Genomic DNA, 26,581 nt, shown 5'->3' with positions numbered 1-26,581 from the left:
GTTGTCCTGGACCCCCCCAGCACATGGCTCCTGGCAGTCTTGGAAGGGTTTTCTGGAGGTCTGCCGGCCGACGCTGCCCTCAGGGAGGCTGCCCGGAGCCATCTGCACAGGGGACCTCTGAGGAGAGCATCGGGAAGGGAGGACCTGCTTCCTCCGTTTCCTTGCAGTCCCAGGTTTACCTGCGCCAGGTGGGAATGGGAGGTTCCTGAGCCACCCAGGAGGTGTCCTGAGACCACCTGGAGCCGATTTCCAGCAGAGCAGTGGCTCTCAGGCCCCAACACTTTTTGTGGTGTCAGTTGGTTTGGTTTTAGTTAACACTGTGCTACCTGTGTCCTGAATTGTGACTCAGTTTGGTGGCCACAGCTAAGGGTATCCTCCCGCTCTGGGGTTTGACGGAACCTCCCTTGAGCCTTACAGACACCGGTGGAGTCCTCAGGGGCAGTCTCACACCAACTGTCCAGCGTCCATGACGTGGGAGGCTGTTGGGCAACTTTCCCTCCACGCGTGCTGCTCACTGGCCCACACCCTCGAGTTGCCAGTCTGTGCTGTGTCCCCAGGCTGCGTGTTTGGTGGAGCGAGTGGGGCTGATCAGCAGCTTCTTTTTTGCAAATCCTCATTCCCTCGGAGTCAGCTTTGTTCCGGAGAAGGAAAACATGTCAAGAAGAGTGGTTTGGTGTCTGAATATCAAATACTCTCAGCTGCAACTAACTGCAGCCCAGCTCAAAGTAGCCTGAACACTGAGGTTGTTACGGGCTGTCTTAACAGCAGGCTTTGGGGTTGGTTTCATTCGGTGGCCCTAGCGCTGTTTCTCTCTGTTTTCCTACTCTATCTTGTTTGTGTCCTCAATATGATTCCCTCTTGGTGACACAATGCCTGTGGCAGAACCGGGCTTCTCATTGCTGGCCAGAGGGTGGATGTCTTGCCAGTGGCTCTCCTCTAAGTGTGAGGAAGCATGGTTTCCATAAACCCCAGCAAACCTCCCTCATGTCTCACTGGTCAGGTTGGGCCCTTTGGCCTGGGCTGATCAACTCAGCCTGGCCAGCGGAGAGGACGTTCCTCAGACCAGTTGGTTTACTCTGAAGCTTGGCCTGGGGTCAGGTTTCCCTGAACACTCAGGCCTGTGGGATGGACCCTGAATAGATCATGGGCTACTTTTAAGGAGGTAGGAGGAAAGAATTGGGGGATGGGCAACCATATGAGCCGTGATCACAAAGTTGTTACCTTTAGTATCTGAATTTTGGTCCCTTCTGCAATGTCCTGGGACTTCCTCCCTCTCCCCTCCCCTACAAAGCCTCCCCCACTTATTCGGGGGGGCGGGTGCTGGTCCTCACACGTTAGTCTGCTCTGGTGTCCCTGCTGAAGTCTGATGCCTGAGACCCCTCAAGGCGCTGACAACTGCCCGTCTGCCCCTGCTGTTCTCCCGGGCGCCGTGCATTTTCCTGCTGCTCCGCCAGGCACAGCTCTTCTGCGCTGAGGGCGGTCGGGTGGTCTCAGGGACTAGGGGAGGATGTCCCCCTCCAGTCTGTGCCCCGCCCCATCGTTTGGGCCCCCAGGCAGGGCTGCTTGAGCCTGTCATCTTCAGAGCGCCTTCCTCCACGCCCATCCTGCCCCCTCCCCCAGGTGGGAGTCAGTTCACCACCCGTGGCGGGGGCAGCTGCAAACCACCCTCTCCACCGGCCTCTTTTCCCCGCCTCCCCTTCTTTAGTCAACAGGCAGAAGACCCCCAGCTGCACACAGCTCAGGCACCGCCACTCCCCTGTAGCCCGCCTTGCCAAACCCAGTTCTGAGTGGATCCAAGATGATATTCAAGACGGGTGGAGGATGTTGAAAGGAATTCCTCTCCTGGGCCTTTGAGGGTCATCCCGCAGCTGCCTGGTTTGTTTCCTCCAGCTGCTGCTGCCCCTCCTCCCGCTCTTCCCTGCTCATTTCCTCCAGGGCAGAGGACAGACGCCAGGTCTCTCTCACTTGTGGGCTGCTTCTTCCTTTCTTTCTTTTTCAGTTATCACTTTAAATATGTAGTAATTCTCCCCCCACCCCCACCCCGAATTGAGAACTAGTATGTTGTTAAATTTTGGAAAATACAGAAAGAGATAAAGATAAAGAAAAAAATGTCTCCCATAGTCCTACAGTTCAGAGAAAAGCACTCTTAACCTTTTGGTGGTTTTCTTTCCAGTCTCCTTTCCAAAATGTGTGGATGAATACTCTTGAAAGTATGGTTGGGTTGTGCTCTATGCACAGTTTTATATCCTCCTGTTTTCATTGAATAATGAGAATTTGATTATGAGCATTTTCCATGTCATTAAATATTATTTTATAGCCTCATCTTTCAGTTGCTGTGTGGTTTTCTGTTAGATAGATGTACCATGACTTAGTTTTTCATTATTTTTTAAATAGTGCTACAGAGGGCAGCCACGATTATTTCCACAAAATAAATTTCTAGAGCTGAAACAGGTTTGCTGTTCCACCTCCCAGCCTGAGCGCTGTCCGTGCTCTCAGGGGACAGGCTTCATAGCCCCTTCCTTGGCTTGGAGTTCAAATCCCAAATGAATTCTCCCCTCGGGCAATGCCAAGATACTTGCTGCATTATACCATCAACCGTCCCTGGGCAGCGGGAGGTCGGAGGTGTTTCGGGTCCTTGTCGTCACTACCCGCCCAGTATCATGTGATCACACTATGTCATGGTGCCCTTGGCACTGCCCTTTCAATAAAAGCAGTGCCCAGATGTTTTGGGGGAATGGCACAGCCCAGGAACTTTCTCATGGGATAATAAAACGCTTACAACTCTCGTTACAGTGGGAAGATGCCTGAAGTGGACTATGTGGTCCTCTCGGAATGGTTTGACTGGATTGTGAGGAACATCGATGTGTCCATTGACTTGATCGGTGAGACAGTCCCTCCCTGGCCTCCCTCCCCTGGGCCCAGTGAGGAGGTGGTTGGCTGGGCCCCAAGCAGCAGGGGCGGTGGGCAGGGCCCTCACCATCAGCGATTCTTCCCCTACCTTGATTCAGCCTTCTCCCAAAGGGCAGATAGAATCTGGGGCTTTTGGTCCCTCCTGGAGAAGCACCCTGGCCAGTTCCTCAAACTGCTTTCCCCTCGGTCTGTTGTGATATGATGGGTTTTTTCTAGTTTGTAAAGGAGGGAGGAGGGACAGAACCTGGACAGTTACTGAGAGAGGCCGGGTGCCAGGCCCTGTGCTAAGCTCTGTCAATGTACGGAACCTGTTCAGCTTCACGGTGACCCTGTGGGGCTGGTGACGTGGAAAGAGAATGAAAGTCAGGATGAGGGTCAAGATGCCTGTCTGGCCACACAGCTGGTCTGCCTCTCCTGCTCAGGGCTGCTGGCAGATGTTTCTCTCCACGCCTTGCCCACACGCCTTCCTTCCCCCTACCCCTCACTTTCACTTCCAAGCCATGAACAGAGTAATTAAAGCCCCATATATGTTTTTTAAAATCTCAGTTTATCTCCAGACCACTCCTGAGACCTGTTACCAGAGGCTAAAGATGAGATGTAGGGAAGAGGAGAAGGTCATTCCACTGGTAAGAGCCCCTTTAACCTGGGGAAAGGTGCAACTTCATCCCAGCCTGGCCCCACCCTCTGTGAGATCATTGTGCTGTTGTTGCAGGGAGAGAAACAGGAACTGAGCACGTTGGAGGGTGAACTCTGACTTCCTCTGAGCTGGAGACCCTGTGTGGTGTCCAGGTCTGCTTCACTTCCTGTGGCCCCAGACTCAGTGGTGGGCACCCCCGGGGCTCAGAGGCGTCCCTTCTCCCGTTCCCGCCCAGGTGTCCCCCGGGCTTGTTTGGTCCACCTCCTGAAAATTGCTTGCCTTTGTGCCGTCCCCTGGATCCTCGCTAGGACGTGCCCACTTGCTCGCTGCTGCATTGCCAGTGCTTGGCACAGTGCCTGGCTGGGAGGTGAAACTCACTAGTGTCTGCCCAGTGCCTCACCCTTCTGGGTTCTGGCTCAGGGCCACATCAACTCTAGTCAGGGCTGTCTTAGCAGGCTTGGACTGCTCTCCTTGCCCTGGTCCCTCACTATCCGCATCCCCCTCAGAAATCCATCCTCCACACTGCTGCTTGGGTGATGTCTCCAGTACAGAACACCACACATGCAATTCCCTAACCCCACCTGCTTCAGTGCCTCACCACTGTCTAGGATAAAGTCCCCACTTGTAGCATGCCATCCGAGATCCTGCATGATTGGCTTCATCCGCTTCCACTCCCTGCCTTTCGTGCTCTGGCCATAAAGAACTAGTTGTGGCTACACATGCTCTCGCTCTGTCTCTTCCCCTCTCTCCCACTCTCCCCCTCTCCCCTCTCCCCTCTCCCCCTCCCCCCCTCCCCCTCCCCCTCCCTCTCTCCCCCTCCCCTCTCCCCCTCCCCCTCTCCCTTTCCTCTCCCGCTTTCCTCTCCCTCTTCCCTCTCCCTCTTCCCTCTCCCTCTCCCCCTCCCCCTCCCGCTCCCCCTCCCCCCACCCCTCACCAGGGAGTTACACAAATGTACCTTTGCCATAGTGGTTTATTTTGCCTCAGGTGTCACCTCCTCCAAGAAGCTTTCTCTGACCTTCCCTCTGTTGTGGTCACCCAGCCTCTGTGCTTATTATGATCACAGCCATTAGGACAAATATTCTGAAACTATTTCTTTATGTGTTTGCTCCCCATCCCTCAGAAAACTACCATGAACTTTTTAAGATTAGATCTTATTCCCTCTGCGTCCCTAGAATGTGTCCCAGGCCTTGGCACCTAGGGGTTGCTCAGTTAATATTGATCGGAATGCCCCATGTGAATGCCACTGGAAGTACACAGACAGAGGCTGGGCAAGCATTTACTGGGATATCATGGGGGTCTGAGCCCAGGATGGTCTGGACTGGGGTCCTAGAAGGCCAGTCCAGCTCCTGAGGCCCTCCCAGCCTTGTTTGCCCCAGGCACCAGCAAGGTGGATTCCAGCCATGAAGGCCCAGGCCTCGTTCTGGGCAGCTGCTTTGAAATCTGGAGACAGGAGTGATTAGAGTAAGGGTGAAATGGGGCGGGTCTGGGCCAAGCTGGGACGGGGCACAGCAGCTCTGTGCAGTGACCCAGATGTTCGGAAGAAGTGACAGATCTGGAGTCCTTCCAAGTCATTGTCCAGGACATTGTCTTAACGGTTTTGACAAGGCCTCCAGGACAAGTCTGTTGTTGCCAAGGGAGAACTCGGTGGTGGGTAAAGAGGCAGCAGTGTGGTTTACCCGAGAGCCTCAGGGCTGGGAGTAAATTGCTGCTTGAGGAGGTGTTTGCCGGCGGCTGAGAGCACCCGGGCCTGCCTGTGGGAGAGTGCCGTCCAGTCCTACTGGATGCACAGGCGTGGATGCCTTAGGGGCGGGTCCGGGCCTCTTTTCCCTTGGGTTTCACCTTGTCCTCCTTCTGAAGTTGGCCCTTAAGCTTTCAAGGATCCACAGGTTACAAGTTGTCTGTTGGGGTGAGAGCAGCCGAGTGGGGCTCCTGGGCCAGTGAGGGCCGCAGTCCTCTTGGTGGGAAGGACAGAGGGAGGGTTCAGAGGCTTCCCAGGCCCCCGTGAAGGAACAGAGGCCCTGCTGATGGAGAAGTGGCAGGAAACGAGAGCAGCCAGGTGGGAGGATGCGTCCAAAGTGCCAGTGGAGCAGAGTGCGCTGGAGGGATGGGCGGGTGGCCAGAGGGACGCTTCTGACTGTTGCGACACGTGGGCTGGCCGGCAGAGTGCTTGGCCGCGTTTATCATTGTCCATCTGAGCCAGGGTGGCTGTTGCGGGTCCTTAGTCCAAGCCACTGCCCTGTGGTCATTGACATTCACCTCACCTGCCCCTGAGACCCCTTGTGGGGGAGAGATCTGCTCCCTACGTCCTCCTGACAGCCCTTGCATTTTTCCCCCCTCCGGCAGGAATACCTGGATGCTATTCACCACCTGTACGAGGAGTGGCTCATCAAAGGGAGCCTTTTCCCCGTGGCGGCCCCTGTTCTGGTAAGCCCCCCTAACAGGGCGGGAGACTTTTCTAGAAGGAGGAGCGACTCGGGGGATGTCGGTCACTCTGCAGCTGGAGAATTTGAAAGAAGGAAGCGGGGAGGGTGGAAGGGACTCTGTCTCACAGTCCCCGTTCTGGACTGAGCCTTAGTGAGCTGGACAGACCTGGGAGAAGGTGACCTGTCCCAGTGTCATTACACCGGTGGCACAGTAGCATCTCACTTATCCAGCATTGTCAGCAAAGGAGTGTTCCGGATGGCCAGAGCCCCTGGACCTGGGTTTTGGCCTTAACCGCTTGGGGTGGTGGTCTTTCTGACGTGCCCGTCCCTTCTCCAGTGGGTGGCAGGCCCAAAGCCTCATTGCACCTTTTCTTGGTGACCCAGGGCATCTGAAGGAACGTCAGTTGCTGTTCTGGTCTGTCACACAATGATGCCCCCTTAGGAGGTGCTGAGGTGTGTAGGACTGTTTGCCCCAGACTACTAATGCCTTTGAATTCCTGTGTTTGCTTTTTACCCTCCTTTCTCCTGCTGGCACTCACCATTTCTAACTGTGTTGATGCTTCTGCCCCATTAATGTTTCCCCACTTCCTTGTCCCCTCGTTTTCTGATTCGCTGCTGCCGACTTTCTTTAGGCAGGCCATCGGGTCCCTCGGACTGTTAGGAACGCGTGTACAGTGTGGGATCTGAGGGAGGGCCGTGCACAAGCTTGTGTGCGTGGCCTTGGGGACATCTGTCTGGGTTGCTCAAACGCTGTACTCATGGCTCTTCCAGGCAGTGAGGTTGCTGGAAAGTGAGACATTACTGTACTGGATTTTTAAAGAAAATTTATTTTTTTTCCCTCATTATAGAAAAATGGTTGATATCAAATGATGAGAAAAAAATCATTCATGAGCTTGCTGCAGGGACGACTATCGTGGATTCTTAAGTGAAAATATAGTTGAGAATGTGGATTGACTTAGAAACGGGAGCTGTTTGGCCCTAACCTTCCTTTTTCTCTGCCTGTGACCTTGGGCTTCCCTGCCTCTCCCTGCCTCATTCTGCCTGCCCCCGTCTCTCTCTCTTCATCAGTGAAGGGAGGATGATGTTGAGGTCAAGGACAGCCCTGTGACCTGTGTGTTTAATTTCCAGGTGATTGAGGCTGACCACGACATGGAGAAAATGTTAGAACTCTTTGAACAAAACCGGCACCGAATACTAATTCCAGAGGATCGGAAGCTTGGTCCATAGGACGGGGAAGATCATGCCAGAGAAATGCCCGCTGCTGCCAAGTTAGCTCTCACGAGCAATTTGGAACAATCCACTCTCGGGAGGGCTTTCTATCTGGGCACATTTGTCTTCCTAATGGTCTTCTCTCCTTTACCAGTGTCTTTATCCTGGGATTCTGGCCCTCGTGGGTAAATGACATGATGGGACCATTGGGTTTGTCGCGGCCCTTTGGTGTCGCAGCCTTGCATTCCCCCGGTGCTTCTCCCGGTGGTTTCCCACCTCTGGATTCCTCTAAGTTAGGGAAGAGCCACCTGACTGACCCTGGGCTCATGGTCTCTAGCCCTTCAGACCATCCTCGAGGGCGAGGTAGTGGTCTTACACCCCAGGGGAGGAAGTTGAAGCTCAGACAGGCTAAGGGACTCCCTGGGGTCACACAGCCAGTGACAGTGGAGTCAGCACCATTCAGACTTCCGGTGACTCCCAAACGATCAACCTCTTGCCCCAGGCTGCCTCATCCCAAGAGCCCTGCCTTCCCTGCTGGAGAGCCCCGTGCGCGCGTGCGTGTGTGTGTATAGCGGGGGCAGCGGTGCATGCAGCCAGCATCATCATTTTCTCCTGATTTGAGCAGCTCCTGAGGACAGTTAGCATTTCTAGACTTTCACAAAATTGTGCGGTATTTGGCTCGAGCCCAGTGCTCAGTGATTCACTAGCATGAGGCTGATGTGGTACTTACCACCTCGTCATCGGGACTTCCCCATCCTCAGAAGAATCATGGTTTGGTTCCTGAATGGTGCTCGGTCTTCTTGGTGACGAAGGTCCTGCTTGAGCTGCTGCTGATTCCCCGGCAGGGCAATGGCCTGTGGCGCCAGGCTGGTGTGCCCAGTGCTGTGCTGGGGCAAGGGGCTACCAGCCTGGCTTCTGAGGCTCCCTTCCTCCATAGTGGCCTTGTGTGAAGAGCTTCACCCTTGGAATTCCTGGGAGTTTGTGGCCCAGGGGAGAGACACAGTGGCCTTACGTCTTTTTGAAATGTTTTTCCATCCAAAGGGACACCATGGGCCCTAGGGCATGAACCATCTTTATTAGTTCAGAGAATATCTTAGCTCCGTTCAGCTGTAACAATGCACTGAAGGCACGGCTGTCTCCTGAGTCAAGTAGGAAGCAAGAGAAAGGAAGAACATTCTCTTCGGGGACAGTCTGGGCAGGAAAGTTGGGGCTGGCAAGCAAAGGCTCTTGGAGCACTAGAGCTCCTGAATTTTGGAGGTGGGTGGGGAGAGCTTCCAGAAGGCTGTTTGCAGACACGGGGAAGGATTGATTATGAACTTAGGGAAACAGGCCTTGGCCTCTCCCGAGTGGTGGTTGGTGTACCTGAAGGTTGGAAGGCCTCGTCCCAGCCTCTGTGTGAGTGTGGCTCCTGTGCACGCAATTCTCTGACGCTACATAGGTGAGAGGTGCCCCTGGTGGCCCGGGCCCAGAGGCAGCGCTAGGAGGGCAGCACTCTGGCTTCCGGCCCTTTCTGGCTGGACTGACTCCTGGGCCGTGTGCACAGGGTGAGGGTGGGAGCCTGGTGGGGATGTGTCTCTCAGCCCAGTTGTTGGTGATGGACCAGAAACCTGGGGGAGGCAGCGCCTCTGCTTCCAGGCATCTGGACATGCCGGGACCATCTTTGGGCCTTTGCAAACAAACAGTCCAATTTCCCCTCAATTTGAGCATCTGTTTTGGGGGAAATGTGATTTAAAAAAAAAAAAAAATCTTGCTCTGTGATAGCCAATAAATCCTTCACTTAAAACCTGGTGATAATTTTGGAGTGCTTCCTATGCCAGTGATTCTAGGTCCCTGCAGCATCCTTGTACCAGCAGAGTAATGTTTTAATTTTTAAACACTGTGTTCCTAACGGGATGTCCAGGTCCATAAGAGCTCTCTGTCCTCCCACCCCGGCATCTTGGAGAGGATGCTATATGTACCCACAGTGGCTGGGGCTTGTCGCAAAAATCTCCCGGCCCAGAGATGTCACAGGAAATGGCTGGAGCCCAGCCCACCAAGGGTTGCTCTCCCCCATGTGGCAGGCAGGGCTGGTGGTGGCAGGGGTCACAGAGCAGTTATGAACACTGCTGAGAACCAGGGCAGGGAAAGGGCAGATGGCACATGGTAGGCACGGGGCCCAGTTCCTTCAGCAGAGGGAGGCACTCCCCAGGGACTCCCAGGAATGGCTGTGAGGAGCGTGGCAGGGCTTGGCAGGCCCTTGCTAAACATGGACCCTGGGAAGTGCTGTCACCCAGCTTGTTTTTACCTTTCTGTTTCTCTTCCTGCCTCTTTTCTTCCTTTCCACCTGAGCCCCTCACCTAGATGAGATGTGCCCCCTTGCCTGGGGAATGCATCAGTCAGAGACCCTTCCTGGGACTCCCGCAGGCTCCCACCATCTGACCTGTGGAAGGAAGGATTGAGGCATTTATTGCTCTGAGAGCAGGTAGGAGATGTTTCCAAAACCTGTCTACCCCTGGGTGCTATGGATCCGCTTCGCCCTCGTTTTCCTAGAGCCTGGGGCCGGATGGAGGAGCTCACTTCAAATGCTCACACATCTGCGGAATGAGTAACACTCATCCCCTTGGCCTCTTCACCCTGAAGAGTTACAGTTATTAAAATAATTGACAAGCTCTTGGAGACGTCAGCCCTCCACTGTTGAGACTCTAATAACAATAATATTGTGCCCAGTGTCTCTGGGCTTTGGCAGTGGATTACTTATTTACCAGAGGCCCCAGGGTCACAGGCACATGCTTTCTTTTCCTAATAACCCCAACCTTGTGGCTCCCCTAAGGCTGGGGTGAGCTCTGTGTTCCTCTAGTTTCCGTAAGATGGTGAACTTGGCAAAAGCTGTCATTAAACAGAAGCTAGGAGAAAGCCAAGCTTGTGGAATCATAATGGGCATTGGCATTTATTGCTCTTTTCTTGAATTTCTGCATTTTTTGGCTTTTTCTTCTCCAAGACTGGGGTCTGTGGAACACAGGTGTCCTGGGAGATAGTAATAGGTGCTCTGAGAAAAGAGGGTTCTGTAGTCCAGAAAATTTGGGAAACACCACCTGGGTACTCTCTCTGAGATGCACAAGGTACATTAGCCTAGATAAAGTCAAGAAGTCCTGCAATAAAAACACCTTCTAAATTTTTTTAGCCAGGGACTCTCAAACTCACTTGACAGTAGAGCCTCCCATTTGGGGAATATACATTAACAATCTCCAGATGTGCTAATGTTCCTTGGAACACACATTGGGAAGCACTGTTTTAGGGGGCCTGCAGCTGCTGATGACTCCTGGTTCTGTGTCCTTCGGGATGCTCTAGCTCATGGTTCTCTAACTTCAGAGCATCTGAGTCCTCCGGTGGGCGTGTTAAAACACGGACTGCAGGGCCTACCCCCAGAGTTTCTAATTCAGTAGATCTGGGATGGGCCTGAGAATTTGTTTTCTAATGACTTTCTAGGGGATGATGAGTCTGCTGGTCCAGGAACCACCCTTTGGGGACCACTTCTCTTAGCTTGATGTTTTCTAGAAGTGGACATCCAGGAGTTCCAAGAAAACTTGGCATGTTGTTGAACCTCTCATGAGTGTTGGCTGTCTTATCTGTTGAATGGGAGCATGGCTCACTTCCTAGGGCCGTGAGGATAACCAGCCTGGCATGTGGAAGGGGCCCAGAGCAGGACCAATTGCTAAGTTTTAAATAAATCTTACCTTTGGGGATCCAGATGTTGAAACATACTATAAAACTTCTATAATTAAAACAGTATGGTACTGGTGCATGAATAGACAAGTAGACCAGTGGAATAGAATAGAGAGCCCAGAAATAGATGCAAGTACATGATAGAGGTGACATCTCAATGATTATTGGGGGTAAAGATGGATTTTTAAATAAATGGTGCTGAGATGACTGAGTAGCCATTTGGAAAAAGATAAAAATAGATCCATATCTCACATCATACCCAAGAATAAATTCCAAGTGGTTAGGGATCTAAATGTAAAAATTGAAACCATGCAAGTACTAGAAGAATGAATTCTTCTTTAAAACCTTGATGTAGGGAAAACTTTGTAACTATAATTCAAAATCTAGGAACAATAAAAGATTGATAAATCTGACTAAAAAATGTGTATGCTAAAACTCATGTGGAAACAAAGTCAAAAGACAGTGGACAAGGTGGGAGAAAATATTTACAATGTATAGCACAAAGGGCTAATATTCATGAAGAATTCTTAAAAATGGACAAAGAACCAAAACTCCAATAGAAAAATGAGAAAAATATCCAAACAGAAAATTTACAAAAAAGATTATAAAAATGGCCCTTAAAAATACGAAAAATACTCAAATTCACTCAATTAGAGAAATGCAGATGCTATGATCTAAATATTTGTGTCTCCCCCAAATTCATATGTTGAAAACCTAATGTCCAAGGTGATGACGTGAGGAGGTGGGACTTTTGCGGGGGGGTGATTAGGTCATGAGAGTGGACCCCTCATGAATGGGATTAGTGCTCTGATAAAAGAGACCTCGCAGAGCTCCCAAGCCCCTTCTACCATGTGAGGACATGGGGAAGTTGGCAGTCTGCGATCTGGAAGAGGGCCTTCACCAGAACCCAGCCATGCTGGCACCAGGATCTTGGACTTGCAGCCTCCAGAACCGTGAGATATAAATTTCTTTTGTTTATAAGCCACCCAGTCTGTGGTATTTTGTTAACAGCAGCGCAAACAGACTAAGACAGCAAATAAAAGAACACTGAGATACTTACCAGACTGGCAAACACACAAACATATATATCGAAACACATCCTGTTGTTGAGGCTGTGGGGAAACAGTTACTCTTACACGTTACTGTTGGGCATGCAAATTTCTTATACCCCTTCTGGAGGGAAATAGGGTAACGCCTGACACACTACATATGTACTTACATTGCAATCCAGCAACCCCACTTCTAGGACATGAAAGTGTATATATGTACAAGGTTATTTATGGCAGCATTGTTTGTAATTGCAGAATAATTGAAAACAACCTAAAGACCCATATACAAGAGAGTGGTTAAATAAACTATGGTACATCCACACAATGGAGTAGTATACAGCTGTGAAGAAGAACAAGGAGGATCTCTCTCTGAATGGATGTGATATGATTTCCAGGACACACTGTTAAGGGAAGAAAGCAGTGTCCAAATGAGTATCTATAGTATGCTAGCCTAAGAAAAATATATAGATGCATAGGAAGTACAGGAAAGGCAACCCAACTAAATAGATTGGTGGGAAAAGGCTGGAAAGAAGGGAAAAATGGGATCAGGGTTGCTGGGATGAGAGGGGAGTACACTCCTGTGAATATATCATTTTGTATAACTCTAACCATAGTAATGTCTCACCCCCCAAATAAATAAATAGTTAAGATGGAGTAGGACGTAGGGGGAACGGAAGATGGAATACAAACAGATGAATCACGAGTAACGACCACACTGAAGGTGCTGGGAAGAAAAGAACTTACTGAAGTAACCTTGGAAAACAGTATCTTGATTGGATACGAGAAGAGTAAAGGTAAAAATTATTTTACATAAATGCTGAAAGATAGTTATTAGAAGTGTTTCTCGCAGGGATATGTTTAGCAGTTCTGAAACTATACTAGAATCGACCAATATACTAGAATTGAACAAATAAGTAGTCTGTAGATTATGAGAGCTGGGTTTCTCACCGTTAGAGAATTTGAGTTTGGTGTTTTCTTATGGCTAGAGTGAGGTTAGACATTTTTGGCAAGAATGCCACCATAAAAAAAAAAGATGCTGTGTCTTCCCTCAGTGCATCTTATCAAAGGATGTATGATGTCCATGCATCTTATTACTGGTGATATTTACCTGCTCATCCCTGGAATAAACTACTAGGATCTCTGGTTCCTTGTATTGGAGAGTGATGTTTAGAGACCAAGATCTAAGTGCCAGGTGTACTCATTGTTACTGGGTGTCTGCTTCTAAGCCCACTCTTGGGACAGAGTTAGGAAACACATGTATGTGTACTAACCTACTGATACACACACATAGCTATATTTCTGTATCTAACTATATATAATTTAAAAACCATGAGTTCATATTGATACCTCTGATTCTAATCCAACACCACAGAGTGAAAGTCATGATGGAACATAGGTTTTAACAGGATCCTCCGGCAGCTGGATGGAGCTGACTGCGGGAGGATGAGGGCAGAGGCTGGGAGACCAGGAAGGGGGCTGGCGTCCTCCCGGGATCTGAGTGACAGGCCTTGGTAGCTCAGTCGAGGGGCTCAGGCCTCTGTGGAAGGAGGAGGGACATGGTCAGATTTGGTCCTTGTTGTGACAGAGAGCTATGGTTGGATGAAGGATGTGAGAGAAAGGGAAATCAAAAGTGATTCCTACCTTGGGCTCAGCTTTCAAGTAGATGGGGAACACTGCGGGGCAGGAACACGGGGAGAACAAAAGTTCTGTTGTGGTTTGGGACTGAGCATGCTTATTATGTTAACGATCAGAAAATAACGAATAAAAAATGGTCAGGGGCTGCGGGTCAGACCCAGGACTAGGTGCCCTGGTTGCCATGATTCCCAGGTCCGTACCCCCTCCTGCTTCATCCCTTCTCCCGAGGTTCCTGACCCTCTGTGTCTCCAGCCCAGCCTGTTCCTGATGTTCTCCTTCCCCAGGATGGAGGCTTATGGCTAGGGTCTGCTCCGACCATCCCTGCCCCCGGCCCCCGCTTCACTGGCTCCAGACACTGACAGCTTACCAGCCTGAGTGTCGACTGCTGGGTGCTGTGCTGAGTAATTGGCATGGGTGGGTGGGAGGAAGGATGGATGGACTGATGGATGACTGGCCAGTGCCTCTCTCTTCCCAGTGCAGACTGCTTCCCGATTTGTCTCGAAAAGCCTGTGTAGGGCCCGGCCAACTGTCTGATTGGGAGGGAGGTGGGGCCAATGCTCCTTAAATCCTTCCCACCTGTGGTCCCCCTTGATTTGGGGACTGAAAATGGTGGGGTCATATGCTCAGCTCTGGGGACAGCAAGGCAGGTGCCAACATTTATTAAGCACCTGCTGTATGCCCAAAAGGGGCCTTTACCACCACCCTCAGAATGCAAAGCTTCCCCACTTCACAGATGCAAAGCCGAGGGGCAGGCCCTGGGCAGGTGCCACCTGCCACCCCATAGAGAGGGTCTTGGCTTTCTCTTGGGGCCCCCATGAGGACTGCCCGTGTGTGTGTGTGTGTGTGTGTGTGTGTGTGTGTGTACGTTCCTGGACACACCCACTTGTGTGCATGCATGTGTGCATATGTGGGGGCAGGAGAGGCTGGTGGAGGAGGCGCCCCCACTCCAGGCAGCCCGGATGATGGAGCCCCCAACGCTGGATGCAGAGCAGGCCTCTGAGCTGACCCTGGGCTCCCAACTGTGGCCTTGCTCTCTGTCAATCTGAAGTTGGCTGAGAGAAAAGGGAGGCTGACAGAGGACCCTAAACAGATTAAGAGTGTATTACACGTCTGGTTGTCTACACATCTCTCTTTTAATCTGCTCTGTGACAGGTGCCTTAAGGATGCTGAGGGAAACTGCTATTCAGAGATGCAGGATGACTCTCCCAAGGTCACACACTGAGCTGGGATGTGAAGGGGACAGGAAGCCCCCCTGAGGTCGGCACTATGCACACCTCACCTCATTAACTCTTCTTAGCCTCCTGTGAGGTAGATCTGACACCACACCCACTTTGAGATGAGGAAACATGGCTCAGAGAGGTGCAGTGAGTGGCCCAAAGTCACACAGTCTATAGGTGGCAGTGTTGGGACCTGAGACCAGCTGGGATTAGCAGGTTTGTCCCTGTGGCTGACAAGCTGTGGGTTTGGCTGCTGTCCCCACTGTGGTCCCAGATCCACCATCTCTCCAAGTGTCACCTTCCTGGCAGAAGAGCAATTGGCTTAGTCAGGTGTCTGCCCCTGTGCCATCCAGGGGTGACAGTCTCAGCTGTTGCTGGTGTAGTATCCTCGTATGGCACCTGGCACCTCCAGCCCCTCTGGGGGGACGTAGTGAGCACTGGGGGGCTCTTGTACATGAGAGGGGGCCTGAGGAGACCTCCAGAGCTGAGTGATTCTACCGTCTGGGCTGCCACCCTCACCGGTTGGCTCTGGCCTCATGAGAGGCTCTGATTGTCCATTCTCCTCAACCCCTGGGCCAGGGGAGCCCCCGGGGTGGCCTGCTGGAGTTGGGGGTCTGAGGAGGTGTGCGAGGTACTCACAGAGCTCATCCATCTCAGAGGAAGCACTTGGAGGTGCAGCTTCTGTACCAGGGGTGGCCAACTCCAGCTGTGCTTCTGGCTTTGGGTCCAAGGAATTCTCTGACAACTGGGGGCCTGGCACCAGGCAGAGCTGGCCGGGAAAGGTGACCCCTTTGCTCTCAGGAGCTGCGCTGGGGACCAGGGGCTGCTCGCTGCTGCTACCTGCAGGGGCAGTTGCCTCCCCTGGAGGTGGGCTGGGCCCCAGGCCTGGGCTCTGGAGTTGCTTTCCCTTCAGGCTGCTCAGGGGATGGTCCCTGGGGAACAAGGGTGTCTGGTGCAGCACAAGGTCGCTGTAGCAGGTCAGGAACTCCTCACTGTCCGAGCGTGTGCTGGTACGGCGCTGGGGCCCCAAGGAGACCGGGGGGCCAGTGAGGGGGCTGCTGGGGGCTATTGAGATCTCAGGCAGGCTAAAGGCCACAGGCAGAGAGCGCTGACCATCAGGGCTTTCAGCCAGGGCCCTCTCAGTCCTTGCCCCTGCTGAGGGGCCTGGGCTTGACTGGGCCTCCTTCAGGCCCTTGTGGGTCTTCAGCAGCCCTCTCTCTGAGCTCGGCCCGCAGTGGGGCCCGTCCACTTTCTCTCTGCCCGGCCCGAGGAGCTGCCTGCCCGAGGTTCCGAGAACGGCCTCACACATGACTCTCGTCAGGAAGATCTCAAACACCATCTGCTTGGTGTCCTCCTCGCTGATGGCCTGGACCAGTGAAAACTCGGCCTCGGAGGTGGCCATGTAGCCCAGCCTGCCCAGAATGGTCTGCAGTGTGTGTTCAGAAAGCACAGGCCGCACCCAGTAGACAAAGTTCCCTGTGTATGTCTGGAACAAACAGAGTTGTTTGTTAGAGTGGGACACGTCTCAGCAGAGTGGCTGAGAGGGGCCAGGCAGGACCAAGGGCTGATGTCCAGGGCACAGAGGCTCCTGAGAAGCAGGTGGGCCAGGGCATGGGGCCAAATGGAAACCTGGCCCACAGTCATGTCACCCCTGTCCCATTTTACAGAAGGGCACACTGAGGCCAGAGGCAGGACTTTTGTCTCAAGTCACACAGCAGGAGAATGACTGAGCCAGCTGGTGTCCTGGCTTCCGGCCCAACAATCCTGGCCTGGAGCTAGAAGAGATTAAACCTTTCCAGTGGCTTTCCACAGCCAAAATCTTTCCCTTGTTTCTTGTGAGCTCCTTGGTGCTGTCTCTTTAGAGAAGCAGTACATCCTAGTGGTTAGGAGCTGCACTGCCTGAGTTTGAGTCCTGTCTGGGCTGCTTATTAGCTGGTGACCACAGATAAGTTGCATTAACCTCTTTGGCCCTCAGTTTCTACATCTGTAAAATGGGACCAAAGTCAGTGGGCATGACACTGTTCCCGCCAGAGGCACAGCCCTGGTCCCTCCCCGAGACCCCCTCTCTCCGGGGCATGGCGGTGCCTACCTTCAGGGACCTGATTTCCTTCCTCCAGGGAAACAGGAGTAGGTTGATGGAGATCAGCTCTAGGAACTCCAGTGCCCGCACCAGTTTGTGGCAGATGTGCTGGGCAGAGCTGGGAGCCCCCTGGGAGTGAGTGGTCCCCAGATCAGGGGCCACATCCTCAGGCAGATAGAGCTGAGGAGGGACCCCTGTGACCAGCAGCCGCTGGGCCCTGCAGGTGAGAGCTGCTTGCCTGCAGACCCCGAGCCGGCCCTCCCCTGCCCTGTCCAGGTAGTAGCTGATGAGGTCATCCAGGAGGGTCTCAAGAGCATCCTCGTCTGGGCCTGGGGGTCGGGGCCGGCTCATGGCGGCTCCGAGAGACTGGATGTGGACGAGAGTCCTGTGGGCCTCCCAGGCCAGGCCCAGGCTGGCCTGCCTCTGTCCCGCCCCACAGCTCAATCAGGAAGCCGAGGAGGAAGTTGTGTTAGCAAAAGAGAAAGCTGTGCACGGTGTGGCCTGCCACAGCTTGTCACTCTGGGGCTGTGTTCATCTCCTCCCAGTGGAGCAGAGCCAAGGTCAGTCTGGGTTCTCGCCTTGCCCCAAGAGCAAGTGGGAAAGCACAGCAGCGCCTGCATCCTTCCACACCCCCTCTGCAGCGGTCGCTGCCCGTGCCACCCGGCACCCTCAGCCCGCCCTGATGTCACCTGCGCAGGCTTCCTGATGCCTCCTGCTTGAGAGCCTTCTTTGGCTGGTGTGCAGGCTGCAAGTGCCAGGGAGTTAACACCCAGGGGCAACCCTCAGCCAACCAAGGAGGGTCAGTGGATAGAAACCCCAGCTTCCTGCCCTTGGTGGGACAGTTCTGAGGTGTGTTCTACTCTGTCTTTCAGAGGGTCCCCAGTGGATCACCCCAGTTGCCCACAGCAATAACCTGCTCATTGATGCATCTGTGTTGACTCTTCTCCCTCCCTGTCTTAATTCCTGACTCCTTCACTGTGCTTCCTGGGATCACCTCCCACATGAACTATTTATACCCAGATCTTGAGTCAGGGACAGCTTTTGGAGGAATTGAGATGGATACAATCACCTATGCACTCTCCCATCAAGCCTTCCCTCCCTCCACTGCCCCCTCCCTCCCTCCCTCCCTCCCTCCCTCTCTCCCTCCCTCTCTCCCTCCCTCTCTCCCCCCGCCTTTCTCCCTTCCTTCCATTCACCCACTACTTAATTCAGCGATGATTCACTTATTCATTCAGCCACTCAGTGACTCACTCATTCCATGTGGGTCAGCATTTCTCAAAGTGTGCTCCACCTAGGAGCACTTGTTTGGGGCTTTAATCAATCTTATGTGAGTGAAGATTTCCTGTGGCCAAATGCATTTGGGAACCACTGGATTAAGTAAGGTCTCTAGGCTTCTTGGCTTTAGGACCTCTCATGTGGGCGCTCACTGGGGGTGTGAGTTTCTAGGAGGGGGCAACCTGTGCTCTGTTTCCCAACTTCTTGGACCCTGGGTCCTTTCAGCGTTCTCATATGGTGATGGGGGCAGTGTCGTCCTTGAGCAGGTGGCCTGGCCCTGTCCACGCCAGCCCGGGGGCTTCAGAGGCAAATGAGACAAAGCACCTGCCCTCGGTGGCTCACAGTCTGGAGAGCCCAGTTGAGGGGGTGGTGGATGTGCAGGAGCTGGCTGTGACCTTGTAGTAACACAGCCCAGGAAGACTTGGTTCTTGACCATCCTTTGCTTTCTGTGAGACTCTGCTGGCCTCCTGCCCCTCCAATCATCAGGAAGGGCATCTGCCTGGTGCTTGGCCTTGGAGCAGCCTCAGACCTGGGCTCACCACACCTGGGGTCTCTTTGCTCCCTGCCCCCAACTCCCCTGCCCCCGGGGTCTGTTTGCTCCCCGCCCCCAACTCCCTTGCCTCCTGCAACCTTTTCTGAGCTCTGTGGCCAGGGCGGTTCCTACCCCTCTGGTTGGGAACTTACTTCCTCATGGGAGTGCTACTTGGAAATGGGTCTCCCAGTGAGTGGCAGCTCTCCCTCTGGAGGCTGGTCTGGGTTAGTCATTTTTTAGGTCCAATGGTGGGGATGCTACTCTTTCACACACATGAGTTCATCTGATCCTGAAGCTCAGCAAGTTTAGGTAACTAGTCCAGGTCACATCTGACCACCCTTCTGGGTAGGAGACATAGGTCAGGGCTGTGCAGGCCAAGGTGGGTGGGAGCATGCTGGTGGACATTTGGCATCCTGACAGCCTGGGGCCAAAGAGAGCCAGAGAGGCCCTTGTCCATCACTAGGCCAAATCCCCTTTCCTCCCATTTTATGAATGAGGAGACTGAGGCAGGGAGGGTAAGAGCTGGGATTAAAACCCAAGTATATTAGTTTCTTATTGCTGCTGTAACAAATTACTGGAAATGTAATGGCTTAAAACAACACAAATTTATTAGATTATAATTCTAGAGGTGAGAAGTCCAAAATCAGTCTCACTGGGCTGCTTCCTTTTGGATGTTCTAGGGGAGAATCCGTTTCCTCGCTTTTTCCAGTTTCTGGAGGCTACCTGCATTCCCTGGCTGTGGCCCCTTCCTCCATCTTCAAAGCCAGCAGCATAGCATCTTGAAATGTCTCACTTCTCTCTTCATTCTGCTTCAGTTTATCACATCTTCTCTGACTATGACCCTGTGGCTTCCCTCTCATAAGGACCCTTGTGATTACACTGGGCCCACCTGGACAATCCAGGATAATTGACTCATCTCAAGGTCCTTAATCACACCTGCAACGTCCCTTTGCCATGGAAGGTAACATATTCACTGGTTCTGGGGATTAGGACCTGGACGTCTTAGGGGGGCCATTATTCAGCGTACTACACCAAGTCTATCGGATACCCAAGGCCATGCTTTTTCCATAATACCAAAGATTTGTAAGATCACCGAATAGAAGTGGCAGGTTTGGGGATGGGTCCCAGGCCACTGAATTATCTTGAAGGGCTGGTCACCAGACCATGGAATCGGGTTGGGGGGAGGTTTAAAACAAAAGAGTTTTAATTTTCTTTGTCTCTGTCTCTCTCCTTGGCCTCATTTGCTCTCTGAGGAGGGGCCTGGAGATGTTAAACCGAAGTTTACCAAACTGGTACACACAATTTAACCACCCCCCCCCCCATATGATTCTCCTATTGCTTTTGGTTACCTGTTGATTTAAGCACTTCACTCATTCTGGACATCCTAGTCCTCAGCCCTTGGGAGCCCCGTCATGTCTGTGAACTGCCTTCCACCCCAGTCTCTCCAGGGTGGTCCAAGATCATGGGGGGAGAACGCTGGCAGGTTGCCTGGATCCATTCCTCTCCCTGCCCTCTCGCAGGTGGGTCAGCCCTGCTTCTCCAATGCCAGCTTCCTCCCCCCACTGGACCACTGCTTCTCTTGAACTGTCGGATTTAGTGTTAATCGCATTATTCACACTTTCTGGGCCCTCAGGGGAGTGACTGGCTTAGTGAGAACCTGCTTTCTCTGCCTGCCAAGGTGACTTGCTTTGGGGACAATGCAGGGGGCAGAGGGAGGAGAGGGGATGCTGGAGATTTGTGGGGGGGTGCTTTGACTTAGGATAGGCTGATGGGGGATGGGGTCCTGAGGCCCAGAGAAGGAAAGGGCCTGGCTCAAGGTCACAGGAGTCAGGCTGGTGGGGATGCGTAGTTGCGGTCTGGCTGAGGCTGTGACCACAGGGCCTGAGGCCCTGCAGACCTGGGATTCCTTGGAGAGATGCTGAGCAGGCACAGCTGGGCTGCAACCCTGGGGGCAAAGGCATGCCCAGCCCCGTCCCTGCTCAGAAGCACCCGGCCTGCCCCAGGCAATTGGTCCTGATTTGAGAGAGTTCACCTGGGCTTGGGGAGGGGCACTGTGAGGTCGAGCAGAGCAGAGCCCGGGGCAGAGGATTTGCTCTCTCAGATGATAACGCTGCCTGTGCTTCCACTGCTCGTGCCCCCAGCCTAGTCAGTCTCTGGGGGACACCGATGATGACACCCGAGTGTGAGTATGGGTGGCCTTGGGGTGTGCATGTGGGACCCCTGAGCGTGTGAGCTCTGAGTGTGAGGGGCACAAGTGTGTGTGCAGTGAAGCCATCTGAGCCAATGCATACAGACCACAGGTGGTGTGAGCTGAGTGATGCTGCATACGGGCGTGTGCCCGAGGGTCTCTCTAGGAAGTTGGTGTGAGAGACCCCTGTGTGTATACGTGGGTGGGCTTGGCTGGTGCAAGCCAGTGGGTGTTCTGAGGGGCGGCTCTGGACGGCCGTGCTCGGTATCAACCCTCGTTCCTCCCTCCCTCGGGTGATTCTGCTGCTCACGTGTGGCAGGTGCTGTGGGTGCCCTGTCTGGAGGCCGTGGAGTGCGCCGTGCCCGTGCTTACTCGTCCAGCGGCATCTTGTGCTGACCATGGCGGTGGCCTCATCAGCCAGCAGCTGCAGCTCCCCTGTCTGAAGACTCTCTTTGGCCAGAGGTGCCTGCTCAGCGCACAAGGGGCAGGGATTAACATTCACGGAAGAGCAGCCTCAGACAATGACCCCTGAGAGTCTGAGAGCCGCGTGTGAGTAATCTGTCTCCCTCCCCGTCAGCTGACTAACTTTAAGGTGAGCTCCACGCAGTCTCTCGGAGTTGCCAAGGGGATGGAGCTCAGTTGCCCACAGTGGTGACCAGCATGACGACACCCTGCATGGGCTTCCTTCCTTTCCTGGTTTCACTGCCCACTCTGTGGTGGTACTCCCAGGGTCGCCTTCCTCATCAGCCCCTTGTGTCCACATCCTGTCGCAGGGCCTGGTCCTGCCCCTCCTCCTGTTCCCACCATCCTGGGAATTTGACTTCACTTCCCATCTCCTTGGGGCCCAGGATGCTCTCCTTGGCCCGACCCCTCAGGCCCCTGGCAGAGGGAGGCAGCCAGGCTCCTTGTAGGAGTGTGCACAAGGACCTTGGATGTGGCACCGCATGTGGACACAAGGCACGTTGTGGATGGAGGAGGTGGAAAACACCGAGCTCGATAGTGCCCTGGGCCAGGGGGATCCTGAGTGTATTTGCTGTTGGAACTGGGTGTCGGCATGGCATGGTTCCGATTGGGGTCACCACGGGCACCACGTGGGCTGGGCACCATCGCCATGAAGGCTGCTACATTCATTCCCAGGAGCAGGGGTCTCAGAGCACAGAGGTGGCACCTGAGCCGTACACAGTGGTGTTTAGAAGGACAGGGGAGTGATTATTTTGTACACAGCAAGGGGCACTTAGGTATCTGGCTGTGGCCAGAGAGATGTGGAGGCAGGAGTGATTCCTGAAAATGGGGTACTTGAACGGTTTAAACTTTATGGAACATCCCAAGGGTGGAGGACAAGCCCAGAACCAAAACAAGTTCTGTCTACAACAATGAGTGTCCGCAGGCAGTGGGTTAGAAAGTGGGAGAAGGGAGTTTCAGGGGCTGACTCATTTGCTTTGAACAGTGGCGGGAGGCAACCAGCAGGTGGCAGTGTGGGCTTGCAGTGGGGCTGGCGGGCGCAAGCCTCTTGGGACCTGGGACAGGGCTGTACCTTCCTTCAGGATCGCACCCCACTTTTAGGGCACTTGGGGGTTTAGGACTATGCTAGTGGACTCTGCCTGAGTTCGAGTGGGAGGGAATAGTGACAGAGGAAGGGAACCGGCCTCTGTCGGCCAAGGAATCAACGACCAAAGCCAAGGTCTTATGGAAAGCAGAGACAGGAAGAGAATTTTTGCAGAGGGGGAGAAAACAACTCATTTCAGTCTAATTACCCGCCCCCCCCCCCCTTCCTTGTAGTCAAAGCCATCAGGGTGTGGAGAGCCAACTGCTGTCAAAGTGCAGTCCCTGGTGTTCCTGGAGTCTTGAAGTTTATGACTTGAAGTTTATGGCCTGTCTTGGTGGCAGTTACACTGGCCAAGTCTTGGAGAAATGATGCCATGTTTTAGAGAGGTTAAAAAAAATTAACTCGTGTAAGTCACTAGCTACGCAAATATCCGTGTCACTAGGAGAATGACAAGGCTTCAATGGCTGCTAATTTTGAGAGAAGTAACATATTATCCGTTTGCTGCTATTTACCATTTCCCTTCCTTACAAGTTTCAGATGGTGCCAGCCCCACCATGGGCTCCTTGATCATATTACTTCTTGCAACATTTGTTATTGATATATTTATTTTGAACACAGAAAAGATACATTGTTGCTTATTTAGCGCTTAATCCAGGAACAAGAAAAGCTGTTCAGCTCCATCCCTCAAACACTGATGAGCATGTGGGGATTTTTATCTTTTCCGCGCCCACCCCCCTCCCCCCAGCACTCTCTAGGGTTGCAGAAGCAGGATGCGTTTCTTAAAAGAGTCTCATCCCTGGAGTGCATTTTAAAGGCTATACAGTACAACAGACAGATATTTTTTGCCTAGGAAACTGTACACCACAAAGGTGGACAGAACTGCTTGTAAACAAGGTCCCTCCCCCGGGCGGAGTCAGGGGCTCCAGGATGCTACAGAACCTCTGGGTGGATTCCTTTCAGTTCTGCACCAGAAGAAATTCTATTTCTACAGAAAATAAAATTCACGATTGCTTTCCTTGCCGCCTCTCTTCTTCAGAAAGGGATTACTAAATTGTCTTAGCCCTTTGTTGGAGGAATTGAAATGCGGGGGAGAGGATGGTTGGAGGTGCTCTTGTTTAAGGAGGGGGTGAGGAGGGAGGCAGGGTGGATTTGAGAACTCTCTGCTGCTGGTGATGCCGGCGGGGACATGCTGGGCTGCCGCCCTCTGGCAGGCTGGGTCTTCAGGTGTCTTCAAGGTAACTTCAGCTCTGTTACCTGCATGGTCTCTGATGGAAATTGCTGGGATTCAGGGGCCAATATCTGAGTCTCTACAACCAGGCCCACGTATCCCCTTCCGTGGTACCCCCGGCAGCAAGGCCGAGATGTAGCCACTGGTGCTTTTGCAGTGGCATAGTGGGGCCCACATCCCCTTCATTTCGTCTCCTCAAACTCCATGGAGGGCAGGACCAGAATGCGTTGGCTCACAATTCCCCACTATGCACCACTGCCCAGGAGCACAGCACTGCTTCTGGGGTCTGACTCCAGCCCACTCAAGCTTAGGCCGTAATGGTCGGCTGGGCATGTACTTAGCGAGGGGCTGCTCCTCTCCTCAGAACTGTACCCGGCAGCCCTCCATCTTCTTTGAAGACCCTCAGTCCTGGGCAGTGGTTGGACTGACGGGGGCACAGCTGTGACCCACTACCACCACCGCATGCCCACCAAGGGCCCTGCCCATCACCCGTGGCTTGGGGTGGGGGCTTCGGAGATGATTCCGCTAGCACCACCAGACTGAGGGCACTGGGCGAGGGATGGGCAAGGCGGGCTGCGAGGGTCTCCAGGTTGTGCCTGAGCCCCCAGACCCAGGTCCCTTACCCTATAAGTGGCAGGGTGTTGACGTTGTGGCTCTTCTGCCCTGGGGTTGGGAGATGGGGACAGTGCGGAGCTGAGCCTCACTGAGGCCTGTCCTGCCAGCCGGGAGGACCAGCTGCTCTGGGGTGGGGTCGGGGCAGGCAGCTGACCTGGGACGGTTGAGCAGTTTTTGGAGGCAGAATCCGCGTTTGGGCACAGCCTGCGTGGTGCGGGCAGGGCAGACAGGCCCGAGGAGAGGGTGGGGTGAGCCCTGGTCCCTTCTCCGCCTCTCTTCTCCCAGCGTTGGCTACAGAGGCATCACTGACAGGCTGGGGAGGAGACTGGGAGGTCGGGAGAGCTTCCTTTATAATGAAACCTTCGCAGATGGGATTGTGTGTGTGTGGGGGGGGGCCTATGTGTGTGCACGTCTGCACACGTGTGGGGCGTGTCTGGATGTGTGTGCGCACATGGGTGCATCAGTGTGTGCGTGTGTCCAAGTTGTGTGTACATGTGTGCATGTGGGGGTGCCATGTGTGCACATCTGTGTGCGCGCGTGTGTGCATGTGTGTATGCGTGTGTGTGTGTGTGCGCGGGTGTGTGTGCGTGCACGCCCCTGCGTGCCTGAAAGGTGTGGCTCAGCCCTGAGGGGCTGACAGGACCCGGCCGCTGGGTCCCTCATATAATCCTCTCTGGGCCTGAGGCTGGGGCCCGGGTTGGGGTGGGCGAGTCCTGGGAGCTCCTCGGCCCTGGTTCTGGTCCCGGCAGTGGCAGCAGGCCCGATGGGGGGGGGCTGGCCCCACACACGGCCTCATAAGGCGGCAGGGTGTCCATGGAAATGGTGCAGAGGCCACTCTGGCGCTGCGGTCTCTGTGCCTGCTGGTGTTGGCCGGGGCTGCGGCCCCTGCCCGCATCCAGGGCGCGGTCCAGCGCAGGGCAGGAGTCGGTCAGCGAGTAGGGGGGCGGGGCGTCCGTGGGGACGTACAGCTGAGTGGCCCCCGGCCCCACACACTCCTCGTAACTGCAAGAGAAGAGGCTCCCTCAGGGCCCTGTGCAAGCCGGCTTCAGTGGTGGGTGGCGGGGTCGGCCCCGAGGGCCGGGGGCCTAGCCACAGCGACAAGCTGCCCCGGCATGGACCAGGTCAGGCCTTTGTCACGCTGAATCCGATGAAACCCCTCTACTCCCTGGGGAGGGGCACCCTGGAACCACCGAGACCTGGATTCTGGCCCTGACTCAGCCCCGGCGTTCCGTGTGAACGTGAGTGAGCGAGCCACCGATTCTGGGTCTCAGGTCGCTCAGAACCGTAGCCGCTGCTGCTGGAGCATCTGCAGGCTGGCCACCGAGCGTGGGTGGTGCTGGTGGGAGCAGCCTCAGGCTGCCAGACACTTCTGGGTCTCAAGTCACCCCAAAGTGGCCCTTCCAGGGTTAGGAAGGTGCCCCTGGGGCCCATGGCTGCAGGGCGAAAAAGCACCCACCTGCAGGCGAAGTTCATACCTCCCAGTGCCCCTGGGGGCAGAGGGTAAAGGGTGATGGGGAGGATGGGGCTCTTTCTGGGGCCCAAGTGGTCTCCTGGCGGGGAAGTGATGGAGGCCCAGACTCCTCTTTTCAGGTACAAACTGGTGGCGATGTGCCTGAGGGTGGCTGGCAGGACAGGACAGGACCCAAAGGCTCCCCGGGGAAGAATCCCCCCCATGGGACAGGGCCACCTGATGGCCACGAGTGCAGTCTGGACACAATGATGCCTATCCCAGTGGATGTGATTTGGGCTTTGGGGGTGCAAACTAAGGGGCTGGGGCCTGGACCTTCCACCTCACCTCTTCACCCAGCCTGAAGGAGCTGAACGTTTCTTCCTTTTTCCTTTTCGAGTGTCTCTCAGGGACATCTGCTGAGTTACACCCCACCTTACAGGGACCAGCTTGGTCAGGAGGGTGAGGAGATGGCCACGCCCACTGAGCAGATGTTTTCTGCATTTATTCCATCTGGGGTGTTGCTGTTTCCCATGGGGGCTGGGGATTCTTGCCCAGAGCCCTGCCCTCTCAGGCCTCCTTACCCTGGTGGAGAATCTGGGTACAGCTCTCGGAGCACCATGGCATCCACGTCCCCATCAGAGCTGAGGTCCAAGGGTGGAGGCCAGTCCTCAGCAGGGCTGCAGGTGTAGCGTGTCCTGTGGCTCGAGCGGCTATACGTGTGCCCGTCGGACACTGCAGGGAACGGACATTCAGCCTGGACCTCAGGCTGGTGCCAGGGAGGGTCCTCACAGGTCTGCCTGAGGCCACTGAGATTCTGTTCTCTCCAACTCACCATCCTGCCCCTCACCAAGGAGGGCTGCCTTCATTCCGTCAGCAACAGCCCCA

The 26,581-nt window shown here is 54.1% G+C and overlaps 2 protein-coding genes across 9 annotated transcripts in view; one reads left to right on the top strand and one right to left on the bottom strand.

Moving 5' to 3' along the window:
* Window positions 1–14,428, top strand: part of TK2 (thymidine kinase 2) — a 34,112-nt gene extending 19,684 nt beyond the window's left edge. For 3 of the 7 annotated variants that reach the window (XM_036834953.1, XM_036834952.1, XM_036834955.1), the window contains 4 exons: window positions 2,794–2,882; window positions 3,457–3,536; window positions 5,891–5,971; window positions 7,099–11,231. In XM_036834953.1, the coding sequence (XP_036690848.1) occupies window positions 2,794–2,882; window positions 3,457–3,536; window positions 5,891–5,971; window positions 7,099–7,197 (349 nt within the window). In that variant the 3' untranslated portion in view covers window positions 7,198–11,231. Of the gene's footprint in view, window positions 1–2,793; window positions 2,883–3,456; window positions 3,537–3,622; window positions 3,734–5,890; window positions 5,974–6,354; window positions 6,424–7,098; window positions 11,232–14,384 lie in introns of those variants that run through there. The other 4 variants (XR_005017557.1, XR_005017558.1, XR_005017559.1 and 1 more) reach the window with 4 other exon arrangements.
* Window positions 14,429–14,742: 314 nt separating this feature from the next.
* BEAN1 (brain expressed associated with NEDD4 1) overlaps window positions 14,743–26,581 on the bottom strand; it is a 47,893-nt gene continuing 36,054 nt past the window's right edge. Inside the window, exons 4-7 of one of the 2 annotated variants that reach the window (XM_036835063.1) lie at window positions 26,278–26,428; window positions 24,553–24,559; window positions 19,559–19,585; window positions 14,743–16,268 (exon numbers count right to left, since the gene is read on the bottom strand). In XM_036835063.1, coding sequence (XP_036690958.1) covers window positions 15,147–16,268; window positions 19,559–19,585; window positions 24,553–24,559; window positions 26,278–26,428 — 1,307 coding nt within the window. In that variant the 3' untranslated portion in view covers window positions 14,743–15,146. Of the gene's footprint in view, window positions 16,269–19,558; window positions 19,586–23,042; window positions 25,249–26,277; window positions 26,429–26,581 lie in introns of those variants that run through there. The other variant, XM_036835062.1, reaches the window with a different exon arrangement.

This window comes from Balaenoptera musculus, chromosome 19, assembly GCF_009873245.2.
Source record: "Balaenoptera musculus isolate JJ_BM4_2016_0621 chromosome 19, mBalMus1.pri.v3, whole genome shotgun sequence".
NCBI classification, from domain to species: Eukaryota; Metazoa; Chordata; class Mammalia; order Artiodactyla; family Balaenopteridae; genus Balaenoptera; species Balaenoptera musculus.
This window is presented reverse-complemented; position numbering and strand designations above follow the sequence as displayed.